We start from the raw sequence: 20640 nt of genomic DNA, 5'->3' as shown, positions 1-20640 counted from the left end.
GAGTAGTCGATGGAAATTCCATCATCTACTCAATTAGTTGCTGATGGGGGAGGAGGGAAGGGAGATGCTTGCTACCTCTGCTGCAGCTCTGCAGTTTAAATGTAGGAGGAACCGGGTGCGCGCAGCAGCCTGGCTCCTACTACATTTAAACTGCAGAGCCGCTGTGGGGGTAGCTCCCAGGAGCCCAAGGGGGTTAGCTCATGCCAGCCCCAGAAGCTAACCCCTCTGAGCCTCTGCTCTTATTACATTTAAAAGGCAGAGGCGCAGCGCTGCGGCGCCTTTGCCTCCCCTGCCCACCCCCCACACTGTGGAGACGGTGCTAGGGGGAACTGGCTTTTAAGTCAGCTCCCCCCAGCACCGATTCCTTTTTCCCTCCCCTTGCTACCTCTGATATAGAGATCGGGGGGGGGGGGGCGGAGGGGAGAGAAATACTAGTTGTCAACTCAACTACTGTACTCTTTTACATCCCTAGTGCTGAGCACCCACTATTTTTTCCCCCATGGATGCATGAGCCCCAGAGCACCCATGGAGTCAGTGGCTATGTGGCCAAACAAATCAGTGATGCCATTGGACAATCCCAATGCTAAAGGAGAACTAGAGGACAGCAAAACGACTGTAGAAAAGTTCAATGAATTGTCTACATCAGTCATCACTGCAGAGAATGTGAAAGAGGTTCCTGCCCCTGTGCCATTCTTTTGAAGGTATAAATCTGAGGAACTCTCTCAGACGGAAGCATAACAAAAGAAGATTTTGGAATAAATTCATGGCAGAGGCAGGGCTGGAGCTTAATTTTACCTCCCAGCTTTAATTTTACCCACCACCCATGAATAATGGCACTATATAAATCCATGGTATACCCGCACCTTGAATGCTGCATGCAGTTCTGGTAACTCCATCTCAAAAGATTAGAATTGGAAAAGGTACAGAGAAGGACAACAAAAATTATTAGCAGTACGGAACAGCTTCTACATAAGGAGAAATTAAAATTTCTAGAACCATTTAGAAAAGAGATGGCTAAGGATGACAGAGGTCTATAAAATCATGAATGGTGTGGAGAAAGTTGATAAGGAAGCGTTATTTATCTCTTCACATAATACAAGAACTAGGAGTCACTCAATGACTTTAATAGTAGGGATGTAAAAAAAGGGTTAAAAAATACTGTGCAAGTGACCAATAAGAGGGAGATAGAGGGGGGTGGGGGAGAGAGAGAGGGGAAGAGGCCGGAGGCTCAGGAAAGAAGACCAACATGGGAGGAGAGACCTGATGGGCTAATTGGCTAATATAGTTGGTGACACAACCACATGATCTGGGTGTCACTCAGTCTTTGACTATCAGAAGCTGGGACTGGACAATGGGATAGAATTGCTCTGTACATTCATTTCCTCTGAAACGTGTGGCACTAGCCATTGTCAGAAAACAGGATACTGTGATAGATCCACCATCGGCTATACTGCATCAGACCATTCTTAATTCTCACCAATCCTATATGACATCACAGCCTATTTGCTTTCGTTAGTTTACTACAGGTTATGCTAAAAACAAATTAGTTTTCCTTTTAATGTCTGCACAATTATAGGCAGTTTTATTTATTTTCACCAGTTCCTAACATTATCTGTCACTGCTGGGTAAATAGCATCAGTAGGAATTCAGCTTAATATTTTAAATGATTGATATATCAGCATGACAGTGTAGTTAGGTATAATTATAATTGAGTATTCATAGCGAAGTACAATGAGGCTCCTTTTTCAGACTGACATAAGTGCTGAACAGTGTATAAACATTTAGAAAATATTTTACATAAGGTCTGCTACATAACTAAAAATTGGTTTTGCAGTTGAGATATTTTGAGATAAAGTGATGACTAATATATTCATTCATTGTCAATCCTTCCAAATACTGTACTAGGTATTTCTATTGCATACAAGCATATTGTTGGCTTTGGCGTCATCTATACTAAAGCATTAAGAAATAAAGATTGAGATACAAAAGTTTGCAACTTACATCGTGGTTACAGAGTACATTTGCTAGTTGCTTCCTTTCCTGTGCATAGTATGCTGCTTGCTGGTAATAGAAACCTGGATTCTGAGTCTGAATTGCTGTCAAGCCCAGTTTAATAGCCTCATCAAACAAGTCTCCAAAGGCCTGAAATCTTTAAAAACAGAACAAAAACATTTTTACATGAATATTTACTATAAAACAGAAGCTGCGCTTTAACTGTATGATATATGTGACTATAGTTAATTACAATACACAACAGATTTGAATTTTTGTCATTTTAAATCAAATTACAGCTCCAGTTCATCCAAAGCTTTCATAGGTTTTTGAAACCCAAAGACTCATTCCTACAACTGCATTCACAGGAGTGCAAAACTGCAAGGGTCAGGGCCCAGTTACTTTGAAATAATTCTACTATGTTTTGTAAAGTGTGTAGAGTTTTAACTTCTATTTTCATTCAATACTCATGAGTGAAGCTGACTGACAGCCCTGGAGACTGAATTCCTCTGTTTATATGCAGAATCAACAAAGACTGGGCAATGACAAAGAAAGGTTCATAACTCCTCCACAACTAACTTGCAGCAATTCTGATATGAGGAACTCCTCAGCCTCCCAGAGGAGAGAAATCTTTACTGCTAAGGCCTGCTATCTAGTGTATATTTAAAACACAGTATAATGTTATGAAACCAAGATCTGTGTCAGTTTGGTGTACATTATGACGTTTCAGATCCAATCATGCAGTCCTTGCTTAGATGAAACACCCACTGAAGTCTGTTAGACAAAGCTTCCAACCACAACAGTAGGATCAGATTCTAAATCTCACAATAGGTACCACATACTGATTCCCACCATTATAAATTACCATCAGTGATTAATGTAGCATGCATGTCTGATACAGGACAATAAATAAATATGTAAGTATTTTTTCCCCAACTATAGTATTATATCCTTTAATATCTACTGCATCTCTTTTAGGGAGCAAAATTCAGAATTTCATTGCTTTCCTAGACATAAAAACAATTAACTTTGTGAAATGTTTATACGTGAGATACAGTGTAAGTATTATTTAGCAAAAACATACTGTTTAGACATCCAGGCAGCATGCTCAAAAGCCAGCTCTGCACTCCCTATTTTTTTCTTGCACAAGTCAATGTGCTTCCTAAACTGGGCAATAGCATCCAGTGGGGTGTTATGTTGAAAACAGAGGCGACAAATCTATGAGAGTCAAAATAAGAGACAGACTTTAAAACCTTTAGTCACAACCTAATGTAAGTTAAAATTTTTAAAGGTAAATCTAATATTAGACACATAGTGGGTAAATGTTAAGATCCCCAACATTTTAGAAGTAAAAACATTGGATAGCGTATTCTATGAAACAAACAGGGTTCAGAGCAACATATTGTCCACATGGTCCTTCTAGATGTAAAAATTATGGCAAGAACTGAAAGATTAGTCCTGTCCAGAAAAAAAAAAATCTAAGGCACAGATCAAAATCATCACAGAAGAAAGTGAACAACACACAATTTCCCAGATCCAACATGGAATTGCTGAGCTACTTGGAAGAGGAGGGATGAACAACACCAGATATCTTTTGGAGCCAGTGATCTTCCCCACAGAGACTATGTAGTCTGCAGTAATCCAAACCAGTTGTATGTCACTTTCAAGGGCCTTGATGAAAGCTCAAGACACAAGTTTTTTTAATTAGTACGTAGGAAGACACTTTGCTCACTGACCCAAGGTCCTGTAAAATTTGTTCTTCCAAAGGAAGAGCCATCCTTTCCTCAGGTTTGCTTTTCCTTCTCTGCCTTTTAAAATGGATGAATATTCTATAGACTACACATGCACTTGTTTCTGTGAAGTGCTATTTATTCCCACTGACCTCAAGTGGGAACTGAAAAGGGTGAAAAACACTTCATAAGATTGAGCCATATTAAGCTCTACTCCAGTGTTTCTCAAACGGTTCTGCGGGCTCACCTTGGGAAAGCCGGAAGCAGGCCCACACCACTTTGTTTATCTAAGCCAGGGCTACTCAACACATGGCCTATGGGCCGCACACGGTCTGCGACCTGTTTGTTTGTGGCCCGCAGTGCGGTTTGGGTTTACACAGTGCTCAACATGCATCCTGTGGGTGGGAGCCTTTGAATATGGCCTCCACTGGGATTACGCTCCACAACAGCGAGGCGTCTCCCAGGTGGAGTAAGCATTGAAAGAGACAAGTGGATGGGCTGGCTGGAACAGATAGGTAACAAGGTGTTGGCATTTCTAGTCTCTATTGAGGAGGTGCTGGGAGCTCCCGAGCATTGTGGGAAGTGTTTTGTATTCATGCTCACCAGTGTGAAAGAAGCTATTTGCGTATATATGCAACCACACTTAAGTTGCGGCCCTTGGCATGGGCCACAATGATACTCACAGCACCTGGGGCTTCCAAAGTTGAGTAGCCCTGATCTAAACAGTCTGTAACCATGAAGCTTGTAGCTCTCATTGGCTCCAGTTCACCATTTCCAGCCATACAGCAAACCAGAGCTATTAGGAGCTACGAGGCTCTGTGACTACAGACGCTGGCTTTCCCAAAGCTGGCCAGCAGAACACTTTGAGAAACATTGATCTAGCCTCTTAAATGATAGAATAGAGTTCTAAGCACCTAAACCCAACTTCTACTGAGCAAGTATTTCCCCCATGGAATTCGAAGTAACCTCCACAAGATAGAATTTAGGGGAACAGCATCTGAGTAGTAATTTAAATGCTTTAATGCTTTAACATTAAATCTTTACAGATTCTGAGTCCTCCAGATATCTTCATATTTTTAAATGTATAGGTTTGCTAAAGGTTACAATAAATGTGTTACCTTGTAGTTTATAAATCCTGCCATGGTCTTGATTTCCAACATGTTGGTTTCATGCGCCCTCAATTCATGTACAAGATTATATGCCGTTCTGTAATTTCTAAATATGAATGTTTATAAATTGGGTGAGTTGGCATACCAAAACAATTATTCATGAACAAATTACTGGAAAAGATAAAATCTGTATTCAACTAAAACAAATTTTCTGGTAAAAAGCTCATTGATAATGGTAACACGTGCAATTGCTTCTGCATTCACAACATCCTCAAGCAAACTTTGATGTGTATTTATTGATCATGAACAATACTTTTCTGCCTTTTTCCATGTGCAGTTTAGGAGTGATTTAAAAAGAAAAGAAATCCTCCCCCACAATCCTGCGGTATTCTGTTTGTTTATCGCTTCCAACAAGCAAACTAAATACAAACCGCAACAGTCAAAAGAACACTAAGGTTTCATATTGTCAAAAGAACATTAAAAACCATTCTTGAAATATTAGTAAATCTTGAGATGTGACAAACAGTAGAACCAATGCAGAGATATAGCACAAAAGTCAAGATATTTAAGCAGTGGTTGTTTCTTGTTAAGCAACAAATTAGAATACTGAGAAGTTTGGATTTAGTTACAGCTTTCTGTTTTAAATATACATCTAAATATATCCAAAAGTGAAATTCAGAAACCTTCCCAGAAAGTATTCACAGAAAGGCTTTTCCTTAGCAAGTTATGCTAAGTAATACCACCTCAGGGTCAGCTCTAAGCATGCTCCAAGTGTGAAGTCTATGCCCTGATCCTCCAGCTATCTCTTGATGTGAGGATGATGTCTGCCAAGGGTGTGGATTTTTAAGTGACTGATTTTCACACAGAAGACAGGTGTAATTTGGAGGAGACATAATTGTTGGCTGTACTGTTGTAACCTCTTTCCTTCTGTGTCGCTTCTGTCTCACAAGCAAGCTTCTTCTACCTAAAGTGAGTTGTGGCTTGGTGTGTGGCAGAGCAGTCCTGTCCATAAAATGATTTGAGGCAATCACTCTGGGCCCCACGCTTTGGAGGGCCCCATGTTTTGGGAGGATGCAGAAGTGCAGGCCCAAGAGCACCTCGGGTGATTAGTGTGCAGCCTGGTGCTGACAGCAGGGGTTGGGCTCATGGGAAGTGGAACAACCTAGCCCCAGCCTGCTCTGTTCTGCCAGCTCTAAGCATTGCTCAGAAGAAGAGGCTTGAGAAAAAGGGTGGAAAGGGCCAAGGTGGGGCAGAGCAGGGGCATGAAGTGGTCAGGCAGGGGTCGGATGGGGGCGGGGAGGTTGTCCTGCACCCCCTTAGAGACAGCCCTGGTGAGCAGTGAGGCCCTAATCGAACAAAGCAGTTAACTTGCGGTTAATTTTTTTTTTTATTGCAAAGATATTGACAAATGATGATAGTAAAGATTGGGAGCTCACATTTCCTATATCCCATTCACATCAACAGAAATGTGATTTAGAGCCCAACTGAGATTTTTTTAAATGCTGATATTAAGAACAGGCATATATATGTCTCTCCAGATATTCATTATTAACAACAATGGAATTAGATGCAAAAGTTATTTTAATGTAACATTAAGGATGCACAGATGCACATTGTTAAGGAAACCCAACTATTAAGGCTCCAAAAGCAATGTTGGGGAGAGGGGACAGAGTTTGAGCATGTGTGCATAGAGTATTTACTATACCCTTTGAATTAAATTCTACCTTTAAAGCATTGCTATTTGGGTCCTAATGTACATCTTATACATTTTACAGAGTACAACACATCATCAGTTACTGATGAAGTAGGAATCTTAACCTTTGTACTTCCTGACTGTGATTTTAACCTTTACAGATTTTCCGGGGGGGGGGGGGGGGGGGGGCAGGGGGGAGGGGGGGAAAACAGGAGGAGTTGGAAAAGGAGGGTTCACAGAATCATAGAATCCTAGGGCTGGAAAAGACCTCAAAATGTCATCAAGTCCAGCCCCCTGTTGTTAATGCAACCATTTTATTTTCATTTATTAAAGTGAACTGACTGACTACCTGTCCAAATAAATTTTAAAATGATAACACCTACTTGGGTTTTAGTCTATAAGTAATTTTACATCAATGTAAATTGAGAAACACATTTGACATACGACAAAAAAAGTGAACACAAACTCAAGAAAATTGTTTGAATCAATATTTACTCTGAACACAGACTAACAAAAGCATTATTCCTTACACTGTAGAATGAACTAAAAATATTGAGTATTTGACACTGCCAACATTTAAATTTTACATTTTGCTAACCCTGAAACCAACATAAATAAGAAATCACTGTGATTAAAAAAGTTTACATACTTCAGAGCATTCTGTGTATCCTGTTTCAGTTCACTGAAGAATGCTATTTTGAACTGATGTCTAACAAATAAAAGCTGCAAAACACAAACCAATAATGGTGCCATAATTTAAACTGAACACAACATTTACAAAATTGGAATATATTTAACACTCAAAGAAACCACAGATCCCTTAGAACTATCCAAAATATAAGAGTACAGCAGAAAACAATTACATGAGTAGTAGTTGAACAGCAGGCACAGAGTTTTTTTGCTGAACCTAATTTACTACTCTTACCCCCAAAAGGAACAGGAGACCACCTTGTACTATCCATCAGCAATCATAAATAGATACCTTAAGGATACATCTGGTGGTACTGAAGGCAATTTTTATTGCCTTCCAAAATGGAGGACAGTTGGTGGTTGCAACACAAGTTCTTGTGCCAAATCAATATTTGAATGGAAAAGGCAACAAATGAGAACCAAGTTAAGGCCAGAAGTCTGTAGTCCCTCTACAGCCGGAGTGAGAGCACTGCACAGAAAAAACACTAAAACTTTCTTAAAAACAACTAGCAGTCCAGTGGCATCAGAGGGCACGTCTAGACTAAATAGGCTTTTTTGAAAGAGCTCTTTCAAAGGAGATTGCCTGGGTACTCTCTTTTGAGCAAGCAGATTGCTTTTTCGAAAGTCTTGAGACTGTCTAGACAATCTGGATGCTCTTTCGAAAAAGCCCTATTGGCATTCAAGAACGCCTTTTTTTGAAAGAGCTCTTTCGAAAAAAGGAGTTCTTCCTTGTAAAAGTAGGTTTGCCGCTGTCGAAAAAGATTGCCACGTTCTTTCAATTTAATTTCAAATGAACGCGATGGCAGTCTAGACGCAGGTGAAGTTTTTTCGAAAGAAGGCCACTTTTTTAAAAAAACCCTCTGTAGTCTAAACATAGCTTCTGAGACTAACAAATTTAATTAGGTCATCAGCTTTTTGTGGGTAAAACCCACTCCAACAGATAAGTTGAAGAAAGAATTACAGAATCCACAGTATATATAAAAGCAAAATAAGTTACCTGTCATTCACAGTATTTGGTATGGAAATGGGAAAATCAAAGGCAGGGAAAATACTGTCAATGAGACACATCCACCTCCACTTAGTAAGTTTCATTAACATTGATCCTACAATTGACAGGTAACTCCTTTTGATGTTTTATTTTATTTATATATAGAGAGCAGAATTTACAGAATTTCTCGTGTGCGCGCGCGCGCGCACACACACACACACACACACACACACACACACACACACAAATTCTGCTTTAATTCATTTGATGAAGTGGGTTTTACCCACAAAACCCTCATGGCTTAATACCGCATTTCTCAAACTGTGGGTCCCGACCCCCCGGGAGCAACTTGGGAGGGGGGTCGCAGTATCACAAAGTTTGAGAACTCCTGGCTTCATACATTTGTTAGTCTCTAAGGTGCTACGGGACTGCTTATTGTTTTTACAGTTACAGAATAATACAGCTACCCCTCTGAAATTTAAAGTAAGTTCTCCTGTCTTGCAAAGTTTTTACAATCTGTTTGTTGCCTCTCCAGTCAGAGAATAGCCCATAATACATCAATTTGTGATGTCCTATACAGACACCAGTGATTACAAGGACTGCAGCAAGACACCTGGAATTTGGTGTGTTGTTTTCTGGAATACCTTAAGTCAGACAGAAGTACCAAAACAATTCTAGCACACATTTTATTTTTAAGAAGCTAGCTGAAAATTTGTTTCTCGGCTTACAAATACACCCCCTCAAGTCTGACAAGTGGAAGCTTTAAGAATGTAACTCTGAAATTAATTCCACAGTCCTTTTTTAATTTGAAGTTCACCTTTAAAAGGTGAACTTTAGTTGCTGTAAGTTAAGAAAAAAACCCTGCCTAGAAGTGAAAAAAAGTGTGAAAGTAATTGTTTTCTTTGAACCTTCTGATACTTCAAAAAGCCGTAATATATCCCATGTGTAATATATAGGGTACATTAAATATATGTTTTGAATGATCTTATTTTAAAAAGAGTAATATTACCTGATGTGTTGTTTTATTCAAGAATTCTTTATGAGATTTTACTCTTCTTATTTCTGTATAGTAGTAGGTTTGTGCATGCTCATAAAAAGCATTCTCTAATCTGCAAGAGAAAATTGCTTGTCACTTTTTAAGCACATAGGAAGTTCTTTCAATATACACAAATTCTAAAATACATTAAAAATTAAGTTTGCAACTGCTCTACAGCTGATGTGCAGATGTCAATTTTTTGGTATATCATATGTTCCCTTATACACGGGAAAAATGCACTAGAGGAAAAGTCTTTTGCCAGTTCACTTACCTTATAATATAACCAACCAGATGATCAGTGTGGGGTAATACAAACAAGGATTTTCCAGAGAGGTCACAAGCATTACATAAAGCTGCTGCTCTTTCTGAAGCAATAACATCTTCCCCTAATGACAGCAACAGGGCATGCAAGAAAACATCAATTAGCAGAGCAGTGTCAAATTGCACTCTTGAAGTTTGACTATCATAAGATACAGAAAAGATGACGTATCTAAAATGAGAGACTCTTTGATTAGCAGAATACTATTGTGATTTAACAACCCCCAGACCTGGGCAACAAACTGGGAACTCACATAGCACATTACAAATAAATTTACGGTACTAGTTGTGTCATTTAAAAATCCCCCCAAAAAAGAAGTTTGATTGGCAAGCCAACTTATCCTGGGTGTAAAAGAATGGTTTGCCAATGACAGAAAAAACTCACAATTCAGTAGCTTTTAGAGGTATTACAAGTAAAAACAAAGAAGCTCCACCTTCCATGACTTCATGCAGTTACAACCTGGGATAGATGGATTCAAGATGCAACCCCTTCAAATGTCTTTCCTGGACAACTAACATACAGTCAGGCAGGAGAACTTGTCCCTTGCAGAATTTAGTCAAGAGTTAAAAAAAAATGTACTACGTTCACTTCTTAACACAAACACCTCTCCACCCCAGTCAAAATGAGAGACTCATAACAGTATGGGTAAAAGAAACAGAGAATGATTAAATGCACAGACTTAATGAAGTGCCTTAAGCATCATGCATGCTCCCATCTGACATTTTAATACAGGCAGTCCCTGGGTTACGTACAAGATAGGGACTGTAGGTTTGTTCTTAAGTTGAATTTGTATGTAAGTCGGAACTGGCTTCCAGATTCAGCCGCTGCTGAAACTGACCAGCGGCTGACTACAGGAAGCCCGAGGCAGAGTTGCTCTGCCCTGGGCTGCCTGGAATCAGCCGCTGATCAGTTTCAACAGCAGCTGAATCTGGACACCTAGGACAGAGCAGCTGGGGCGCTGCTGGGTAGGTCCCCGCAGGGGCGGCGCTGCGGGGACCAACCAGGCAGCACCCCAGCTGCTCTGTCTGGGCTGCCCCGCTGCCCGAGCCCCTCCGCGGCTTTGCTTCGCGTCTTCCTGGTCCGCAGACCAGGGAGAGACAGAGCAGCTTTTCTCGCCCCGGAGTACACGGGTGGCAGGACCGCGAGGTCCCGCAGTCCGTGTCCTCTGGGGCGAGAAAAGCCCCGTTTGTAACTGCGGATCCGACATAAGTCGGATCCGCGTAAGTCGGGGACTGCCTGTACAGGAAATATTCATGCTGACATTTGAATATTCTTAAACCAAAATGCTACAGCTTCTGTGCAACTTTTAAATCAGCTGCAATTATAGTTTATTTTTAAATTGATCTCAGGTAAGCATTAAATTACAACCACTTTATAGAACAGGTTACAGCCATATTTGAACAGCCATATTTGCACTAGACTTAATACTGTATATAGGAAGCTAGACATTAAATCCCCTCCTCTCCTCCTTCTAGAGCGAGGTAATGAAAAAAGTACTAGGGATTTTACAGCCAATTTTTCAGAGAAAAAGTTCTACAGGCTGAACTTTCCTGGTCCAGCACCCTCGGGACCTGATTGGTTCCAGATGAAGGATTCTGCTGGATGAGGGGAGGTCATTTGTGGATCCCTGACACTGGCCCCCCAGCTCGCTCCCCACCTCCTGCTGGCCCAGCCGACCCTGCTAGTCAGCCATTGCTGCCATAGCTCAGGGACCCACTGGGCAGCCGTGCATTGTGGCTCCCTGCCCCACTTACCTACTGCGGATACCAGCCCCGCCAGACAGCCATGCACTGGATCTCTCAACCCTGCTGCCATGCACTGGGCAGACCCACCATCAGGTTGCTGTGGGAAGCCCACTACCTTGCTGGACCCGGCCCCACTGGGATCCTTGTTGCTGGTCCTCCACCAGGACTCTCTGATCCTGCAACATCTGTGCTGGACCATGGATGTTGCCAGACCAGAGAATTTCAACCTGTATTGTTTGTGTACATGTAACAGTGAGTGAATTTAGGGGGAAGGAGTGCAGTGCATGAGAACTGTGCATGCAAGTGCACAAATGATGGCCACGTTAAAGCCCCTTCGAAAATTTGGTCCTCATATTTGCATGCACTGCAGTTTGATTAACCTTTTCATACCTGGAGGTAAGGGTGTTTTCTTTTGAATCAAGACTACAGCAACTTTTGTGTTTCTTCCTTGCAAACTTTGCCTGAAATAGAAGAATTGTAATGACAAGCTCATATTTCATATCTGTACAATGACTTTTGGTCTCCTTAAAAATTATCCATTAAAAAAAGCACACATTTTCTACAAAATACAATGTGTCTGAAAAACGACAGGGAACATGTAAAAATTGCATTTTACACCACCTCAGGCTTTGTCTGCACTACAGCTTTTGCCGGCAGAGAGTATGCAAATGAAGCGCTGATTAGCATTTTGTTGCATTTCATTTGCAGAATCTATTCTGAGCTGTTTTTGTGTAAAGGGTTTTTGCGCAAAAACAAGCAGCGTAGACGTTTCCTTTTTGCGCAAAAAGGAAAAGTCCACACTGCTTGTTTTTGCACAAAAACCTCTTGTGCAAAATCGGCTCAGAATAGATTATACAAATGAAGTGTGACAAAATGCTAATCAGTGCTTCATTTGCATACTCTGGGCAAAAGCCGTAGCACAGGCATAACCTCACTGATTTCAGAAAACAGGAAGTAAAGGCAGTGCCAAGCAACTTTTGCTAATTTACATTCTAAAGTAAAACTTCATTAAAGCCTCTTTTTATTTTTATATATATATATATATATATATATATATATATATATATATATATATATAAAAATAAAATTTCAATTATAATTTATCTGTAAGGAGTCTTTTCACCTCAGAGTAAAATTGTATTTTTAAAACAAAAGAAAAGATAAAATTGTTTTAGGACATGTATAAGTAATTCGTGACCTACACTTCAGTAGATACTTATAACCAAATAAAATAACTGTACCTGACAATTTCTACTCTAGTAGCACATTCTGACTGTTTTTCTTTCCACTGTGCCTCATCCCAGTCCAGTTCATAGAACACCACAACAAGAGCTGGGACCAGATTCAGATGTTTGTTCATCCAGCCAGTCTTCAATATCCCTTTTGGAATGTACCACTCATAGGAAGTTCTCTGAAAATATTAATTTAACTTATTTTAATAAGTCACCAATGCTATTTATTTGTGCTATTTGGCATATGTATGAGAAATTCCATGTCTGTCTTGGGGATACTTTATCTTTCCTCCAACAATCTTGCTCTCTCCCTAATGGAGATGGCAGGGATTTCCCTACACCCCTCTTATGAGGGGTGTATACCTCCCAAATTTCCACCAACCCCCCCCCCCCAGTTTTGTGAACTAGTTACATGCTAATTTAGTGATTGTTTGGAAATCTGAATTGAATTTGAAACATTAATACACACTTTAAAAGCATATACAGTTTATATTGCATCCCTCTCCATCCTGGCTAATAGCCACTGATGGACCTATTCTCCAGGAATTTATATAGGTTTTTTTTTTTTAACCCTGTTATAGTTTTGGTCTTCACAGCATCCCCTGGCAAAGAGTTCCACAGGTTGACTTTATGTTGTGTGAAGAAGTACTTCCTTTTGTTTTTTTAAAACCTGCTGCCTATTAATTTCATTGGGCGACTGCTAGTTCTTGTGTTATGTGAATGATTAAATAACATTTCCTTATTCACTTTCTTCACACCAGTCAAGATTTTATAGACCCCCCCCTCATAATTCCCCCTTAGTCCTCTCTTTTCTAAGCTGAAAATTCCCAGTCATTTTAATCCCTCCTCCTGTTTCATACCCCTAATCATTTTAGTTGCCCATCTCTGTACCTTTTCCAATTCCAATATAACTTTTTTGGGATGGGGTGACCAGATGGGGTGGGATCTGCACACCAGTATTCAAGGTGTGCACGTACCATGGATTTATATAGAGGCAATATGATATTTTCTATTATGTATTTTGGTGTATTTTGCATTATCCTTATGTTAAATTTGCATTATCCTAACAAAACATTTAATTTATTCATATCTCTTTTATACATTACTGGTCAAAGTGAAAATGAAAACAATACAACAATTTTTCCACTCAAAGGCCTCAAAAATTAAACAAGGTAAAGAACACATCAAGAACCAAGAATATATCAATATGTCATCTGAAGAGTCAAGTGGTGTATCTACATCCAACCAGCCCAAAGCACAAATACAGCTACCTACTGAAGAAACAGCGTCTCTTCAGAAAAACCTAAAAGCAGTTCCTGACGTTTGTCGATCAAAATGTTCCCATTTATTGAAGTTACAAAAGATGGCACCTCTTGCAAAAAAGCTTACGAAGAAGGAAAGCTTTCCAATGCTATAACTGGTAAAAGTGGAGGAGCTTGGTTTATCAGACCGATCAGCAAAGCCAATGCTGACAAACTACGTGAAAAGGCAGCAAAATACCAGGCCTCTGGATTGCATCCACATGCAGAAAGCCTTATAAGCCCTCTTTCAAAGCCAATTTTAGAAGTACTTAATGAGGCCGTTAAGAATGCTGGAGACACAACACAGTTCACGCAAACAAACATGGCTGTGGCATCATACTTTCTATTTAAGCAAGAGATACCACACACTACAAACTGGAGGCCAATGTTAAGTGCATTGTCACTTGTTCATCCTGAAGTTGAACACTGGTTCCGAACAAGATCAGCAAATGCTCATTATCTTTCTGCAAGAAACTCAGCTGACTAGCTAGAAGCAGCGGTGCAACACTGAAAGACTCAACAGTTGAAGTGAAGAACTTTCTCACCACATTCAAAATATTTGCATACATGGCTGATGAATGCACCAATGCAAGTGGGCATCAAGTCATTGTGCATGTTATCCTGATGTCAGAGGTAAGCCAGCAGATGCATTTCTAGATGTTCAAGTTATAGAAAACACATCAGCTGCATCTGTGACAACCCACATCTTAGAAGAGTTAAAAGCTTGTCAATAGGACCCCAAACAGATGGTTGCTTGTGCATTTGATGGAGCTGCAAACTTCTCTGGAAGACATGGTGGAGTACAAGCTTTGCTCAAGAGTAACCCTAATCTCTCCTATACACATTGCAGAGGCCATCTACTCCAACTAGCACTAGTACAAGCTGCAGAATCTTCGAAAGACATTTTAAAAGCTATAAATTTAATGTCTTGATTATATTCTTTTTTTCAGCAAGAGTCCAAAAAGACTGAATATCTTGGAAAATATAGAAGATACACTGGGACTAAAGTTCAAATTAGTCCAATCTGGGAAAACCCGCAGGCTCTCTCATGAGCGATCCTTGGCTGTTGTCTTAAAATTACTCCAGCCGTTATTACTGGGTTTGGAAAGTATCTTCCAAGATCATAGAATCATAGAATCATAGGACTGGAAGGGACCTCGAGAGGTCATCGAGTCCAGCCCCCTGCCCTCAAGGCAGGATCAAGCTCCGTCTACACCATCCCTGACAGATGTCTATCTAACCTGTTCTTAAATATCTCCAGAGAGGGAGATTCCACCACCTCCCTTGGCAATTTATTCCAATATTTGACCACCCTGACAGTTAGGAATTTTTTCCTAATGTCCAATCTAAACCTCCCCTGCTGCACTTTAAGCCCATTACTCCTTGTCCTGTCCTCAGAAACCAAGAGGAACAAATTTTCTCCTTCCTCCTTGTGACACCCTTTTAGATATTTGAAAGCCGCTATCATGTCCCCCCTTAATCTTCTTTTTTCCAAACTAAACAAGCCCAGTTCATGAAGCCTGGCTTCATAGGTCATGTTCTCTAAACCTTTAATCATTCTTGTCGCTCTTCTCTGTACCCTTTCCAATTTCTCCACATCTTTCTTGAAATGTGGCGCCCAGAACTGGACACAGTACTCCAGCTGAGGCCTAACTAGTGCAGAGTAGAGCGGCAGAATGACTTCACGAGTTTTGCTTACAACACACCTGTTAATACAACCTAGAATCATATTTGCTTTTTTTGCAACAGCATCACACTGTTGACTCATATTCAACTTGTGGTCCACTATGACCCCTAGATCCCTTTCCGCCATGCTCCTTCCTAGACAGTCGCTTCCCATCTTGTATGTATGGAACTGATTGTTCCTTCCTAAGTGGAGCACTTTGCATTTCTCTCTATTAAACCTCAAGATGAGATGGATCTAAGTAGTGAGGCTGGTGGATTACTTTTGCTACTACATTCAGAGAAGATTACCACCATTCTCTCTCTCGTAAACCTACTGTTGAAACCACTTGGGTCATTAAACAATGCCATCCAGGCATGTGCTACAAGAGTAGTAGATCTTTGTCCAGCAATAGAAGCTACATTTGGATCACAGAGCTATCCACTGAAAAAGTACTGGAGGAAACAAAGATTTCAGTCCAGAAATTGATTAATGAAGGCATTTATACTGAATCCTTAAGCGAAGAGGACAAGAAGTGTTTGTTAAGACAACTGAAAAAGTACACAGACTTGATTCTTAAAAATCTACAACAGCGACTTCTAGATTCTACTCAACCTCTATGTAGCTTTTACAGATGCCTGTCCTATAAAATGACAACAACTGAGTAGAGTGAGGCACTACCAGTAATGGGGCTCCCATGTGCTCAGGACAGAATAGAGAATTTGAAAACAGAGTGGAATATCATACGACGAATGAATGAAGATTTGACTTCAACTTCTTTTTTATCATCACTAGTGGCTTGACTGGATCTTTGTGCTATGTTTCCTGGGATGAAAGAAGTAGGAATTCATCTCTTGCTACTCCCAGTCACAACAGCTATAGTTGAGCGTTCTTTTTCATCATTGAATAGAATTTTGTGTTCTGCCAGAAGTCGCCTTCTGCCTGATCATGTGAATGAACTAACGAGCATATCAATTGAAGGAATGGAAGTACAGGATGCACAAGAAGCCACCGAAGATGAATGCACTGCATTTGAGAAGTTCATTAACAGAGTTGTGCAAAATTATAACAAGAAACCAAGAAGGATGTAGACGTAGTGCTTCATAGAAGGCTTGAATAGCCAACTTTAATTTGTGAGATTTTAAAATGAGTTAAATCTAATTAAATGTCATGAAACATTTTTCAGTTTTTACTATGGTGCCATACAGCCCACCTTCACCCTCACAGTCTCACCCCTCATCAGCCCTCACACCCCCTCTAATTTCAATTCCTGAGAAAAACACTGGGAGACGGCATGAAGGGATTTTCTTTCCACCCTATTCTGGCTCAAGGGCCAGAAGTACACCACAGACATATTATAAAAATAGATTTACATAAGCAGGAGGTGACAGAGGTGGAAGAAGAAGAAGAGATTATGAAACTAAAGAAAAGTCAACTTCGGGAAAAATAAAATAATATGCACTTAGGAACAGGTTGAAACTCTCTTAACTGGGATTTTCTGGTCTGGCATTGCCAAAGTCCCAGTGGAGAGCTAGCGCAAGGGAGCCCCGCAGGCTGGTAGGGCAGCGGGAGACCAACACATGGCAGTGGGTCTTCGTGGCAGGATAGTGGGTCTGCCCAGTAGAGTAGCGGGAGCCCAGCACGCAGAGGCAGTGGGGTTGCCCGGCACAACAGTAGGAGCTGGGCACTGCAGCAGGATCCCGGTACACAGAATCAGCGGGGCTGTCCAGCATGGTAGTAGGACCTCGGTGCATGCAGAGGCAGTGGGGTTGGCAGGTGCTGCAGCAGGGGCTAACTGGGCAGTGGGGGGCTAGCGAGCAGCGGAGGATACAGGGCAGGGAGAGCGGGGTGGCTGCCCCGGGCCACGCGCTTCAATAGGCCCCATGCCAGCACCAGGAGCGGACTGGCCCGGCCCGACGGGATACTGGGTATTTCTCGGTGGGCCATCCACCGAAGGGCCAGCTGGCGACTGCTGGAGGAGAAGGGGGATTGTGATAGGGCGCCGCAGCCCCGCACTTTAAATTCCCCGGCGCTGGCCAGTACGATCATGTGGGGCTGAGGGAGGGCATGCGCAGCGTGCTGAAACGCCACACAACAGCTGAGAAGGGAGATGCCCAGGTGTGGCATGACGTCACGGCCCGGGACTTTAAAACTGCGCGGCTCAGCATTACACCGCTCGGTTCGGCACGTGGTCTGGAGCCTGGGCTGGGGTCGCGGTCAGCCTGCAAACTGGAAGTCAGAAGGTGGATGGCAGAGGAAAGGGCTTGAGAGGAGGGGGGCAGGTCATGAGAAGAAAGGGGAAGGCACAAAGGGACAGCATGGAGGAGAGACAAATGCCAGGGGACGAAGTGGAGACAATGAGGAAAAGGGCAGGAGGGGAGGTGTCAGTGGAAGGGGGGACAGGGTGATGCTGGGAGAGGAGAGGGTAAGGGCATGGGGGGCAAAAGGAGGGAGGAGGTGGTGCTGGGAGAAGGCTTGAAAGGAGGGGTGGGCATGAGGAAGGTGGGGATGGAGCAAGGCATGTGTGAGGGCACAGGGGCATGAGGAGAATGGGGGCAGAGAGTGATGAGGGGGTGGGCATCAGGGGCAGTGAGGGAAAGGGGAGGCAACAGGAGGGTGCAGGGATAAGGGAAGGTGCAGGTGCCAGAGGATTCTAGGAGTGAAGCAGAAGGGCAGACACCTGGAGGGGAGGGACCAGCACCAGAGGAGAGAGGCAGGGCAGGCATGTAGGGAGGTGTTAGGAGAGGAGATGAGGAGAGGTAGCTTACATGATCAGAGTGGGGCTACTGGAGTGGAGTGGGCATAGGGCGGAGGTCTTTTTTCTATTTTTTCTCTGAGGGGGGCCCTCCGTGAAATTGTGCTGCCCTGGGCCCTGCAAAATTCTCATCTACCCCTGCCAGCAAGAGAGGAGAGCTGGCTGGGAGGCTAGTGATCGGACCAGAGCCAGAGGGGGCTAGCATCAGGGGGGCCAGAAATGATCTCCTCTGGTCTGGCAAAATCCTTGATGTGGGATTGGTCAGGTCCTGGGGTTACCAGGCCATGGAGGTCCAACCTGTAGTATCTGTCATGTAAAGATAACAACATGTTTTATAAAATAAAATGGGTATTACCCCCATTTCACAGGAAGAAAAACTGACAAAAGGCAAGTTACTTGTCCTAAATCACAGTCAATTAAAAAGAAAATTAAGGAATAAAATCTAGGTTTCTTGATTTTTAGCATTTCACTGTAACCACTGGACTATGCTGCTTAACTACTGTGATACTGTTTCAACTTCACTGTAGTGCTGCATATAGAGGTACAGATTGTATTTTGCTCTCATTCAAACAAATTTTATTTTTTTTCTAACATCTAAAATTTGGATACTTGACATTAAAATTCTGTCCTAATTGCTGATTTAAGACTTACAGTGCCCCTTTACCATGCAATGCTTTCAGATTTATTATGACTGAAGATTTAAAAAAAAAAAAATCACAAATAGCAAACACTTGACAGTAATGTATCAGAGGGGAAGCCGTGTTCGTCTGAATCTGTAAAAGCGACAAGAAGTCCTGTGGCACCTTATTGACTAACAGATTTATTGGAACATAAGCTTTCGTGGGCAAAGACCCACTTCGTCTGACAAAGTGGGTCTTTGCCCACAAAAGCTTATGTTCCAATACATCTGTTAGTCTATAAGGTGCCACACGACTCCTCGTTACTTGACAGGAAGATAGTTTTCATAACGTGTTTAGTATATTTTAAGACTTTATAAAAACCTCCACAAACTATGTACCTTTGTTCTGCATTTGGGATACTCATGGTCACCAGGGAGCACTTTGAAAGAAATTGGTACTCTGTCAGCTCTTCTGTTTGCACAAAAGGCATCCCAAACTGCACGATGAACAGCATTATACACTACATCCAAGCCAGTGAGGGTTACAAAGGCCATAGGCCGACAACATAATTCCACGGGGAAGTCCCACTGTGTTGGGCTCATCTTGAGGTTTTACAGAATGCCTGAAAAACAAAAGTACCCTGTATTTCAAATCTCTTTTCAAACATGCCATTTCCTATGAGATAGGAAAACTATCTTTTTAAAAAAATTAAACCAGTCTTTTTAGATAGGCTCCAAATTAAATCCAGCCTGCTCGTGCAACTTAAAATACATTTGTGTAAAGGAATGCAAACAGTTTTAGATGCAGGGATTATTTTTAAAAACTCCAACAATCAATCAATTTTTGGAGGGCATAAAAGAACCAGAAAGGGGAGGGCACACATGCAGTACATCTCAATTAAGATCAAACATCTGTTTTTATTCATACTGCTCAAACACTTTCACTATTATTAAAATAGTAAGCCAAACAGCCACTAACTATAGATGTACAACAAATAAGTTCATCAAATACTCCCTGCCCCAAGATGTGAAATTGAAAAGGTAGATAGCAGATGGTCTGAGAACTCTGATGGCCCCAATAAGCAAATATAGGAGCTTGCAGAGTCAATTGCAGGCCATGGCTTCTCTCTCTTACACACTAAGAAACAGCCTGCTTAAATAGGCTTTGCAAGGGCTAGGTACTGTATGGAGCAACAAGCATGTTCGACCTCACCATGGTGGCACTGGGTTTTTTAGCACCAGCCTCAGGTTTGATGCAATACACTGTACAGAGATGACCCCTGCTCTGAAAAGCTCCATACTCAGTATCTACCGACAGGCGCAGTTCGCTGGGCGGGGGAGGGGCCCACCGTGCAGAGCGTTGTTTCGTTTAGAACCTGATATTAAAAGGGCCACTATTGCTCCCACTGGGGGGAGGGGGGGGTCAGTGGCGCTTGCCCAACCTTCCAGTAACGGGCACGAGCGGGGGCAGCGGGAGACAAACACCAAGAACAACCGCCCCCCCCCTCCCGCCGCGAGAGTCCCCGCCCCGGCCCCGCCACCGCCTCTCCCTGCTCCTGCCAGCCCCGCACCTTTCCCCGCGGGACGGGCGGCGCAGCCAACAGCAGCCCCCGGCGGGCGTTCCGCGAGCCCCCAACCCGCAGCGCCGACCGGCCGGTAGCAACTGAAAGCCAGAGCCTGACCTGCGGAAACAAGAGGTTAGGAGTGACAGCCCGTGCCACCAATCAGCGTTCCCTGCTTAATGAAGAAAAAAAGTCAAACCTGAACT

General features: G+C 42.2%; 1 protein-coding gene across 2 annotated transcripts in view; it reads right to left on the bottom strand.

The window, feature by feature from the left end:
• The window catches only part of TRAPPC11 (trafficking protein particle complex subunit 11), a 49574-nt gene extending 28941 nt beyond the window's left edge, over window positions 1-20633 (bottom strand). Inside the window, exons 1-10 of one of the 2 annotated variants that reach the window (XM_006130162.4) lie at window positions 20555-20633; window positions 19272-19495; window positions 12544-12713; window positions 11693-11763; window positions 9510-9624; window positions 9212-9311; window positions 7174-7247; window positions 4841-4937; window positions 3077-3210; window positions 2002-2149 (exon numbers count right to left, since the gene is read on the bottom strand). In XM_006130162.4, coding sequence (XP_006130224.2) covers window positions 2002-2149; window positions 3077-3210; window positions 4841-4937; window positions 7174-7247; window positions 9212-9311; window positions 9510-9624; window positions 11693-11763; window positions 12544-12713; window positions 19272-19475 — 1113 coding nt within the window. In that variant the 5' untranslated portion in view covers window positions 19476-19495; window positions 20555-20633. Of the gene's footprint in view, window positions 1-2001; window positions 2150-3076; window positions 3211-4840; window positions 4938-7173; window positions 7248-9211; window positions 9312-9509; window positions 9625-11692; window positions 11764-12543; window positions 12714-19271; window positions 19496-20443 lie in introns of both variants that reach the window. The other variant, XM_075930277.1, reaches the window with a different exon arrangement.
• Window positions 20634-20640: the final 7 nt, after the last annotated feature.

This window comes from Pelodiscus sinensis, chromosome 5, assembly GCF_049634645.1.
Source record: "Pelodiscus sinensis isolate JC-2024 chromosome 5, ASM4963464v1, whole genome shotgun sequence".
NCBI lineage: Eukaryota > Metazoa > Chordata > Testudines > Trionychidae > Pelodiscus > Pelodiscus sinensis.
This window is presented reverse-complemented; position numbering and strand designations above follow the sequence as displayed.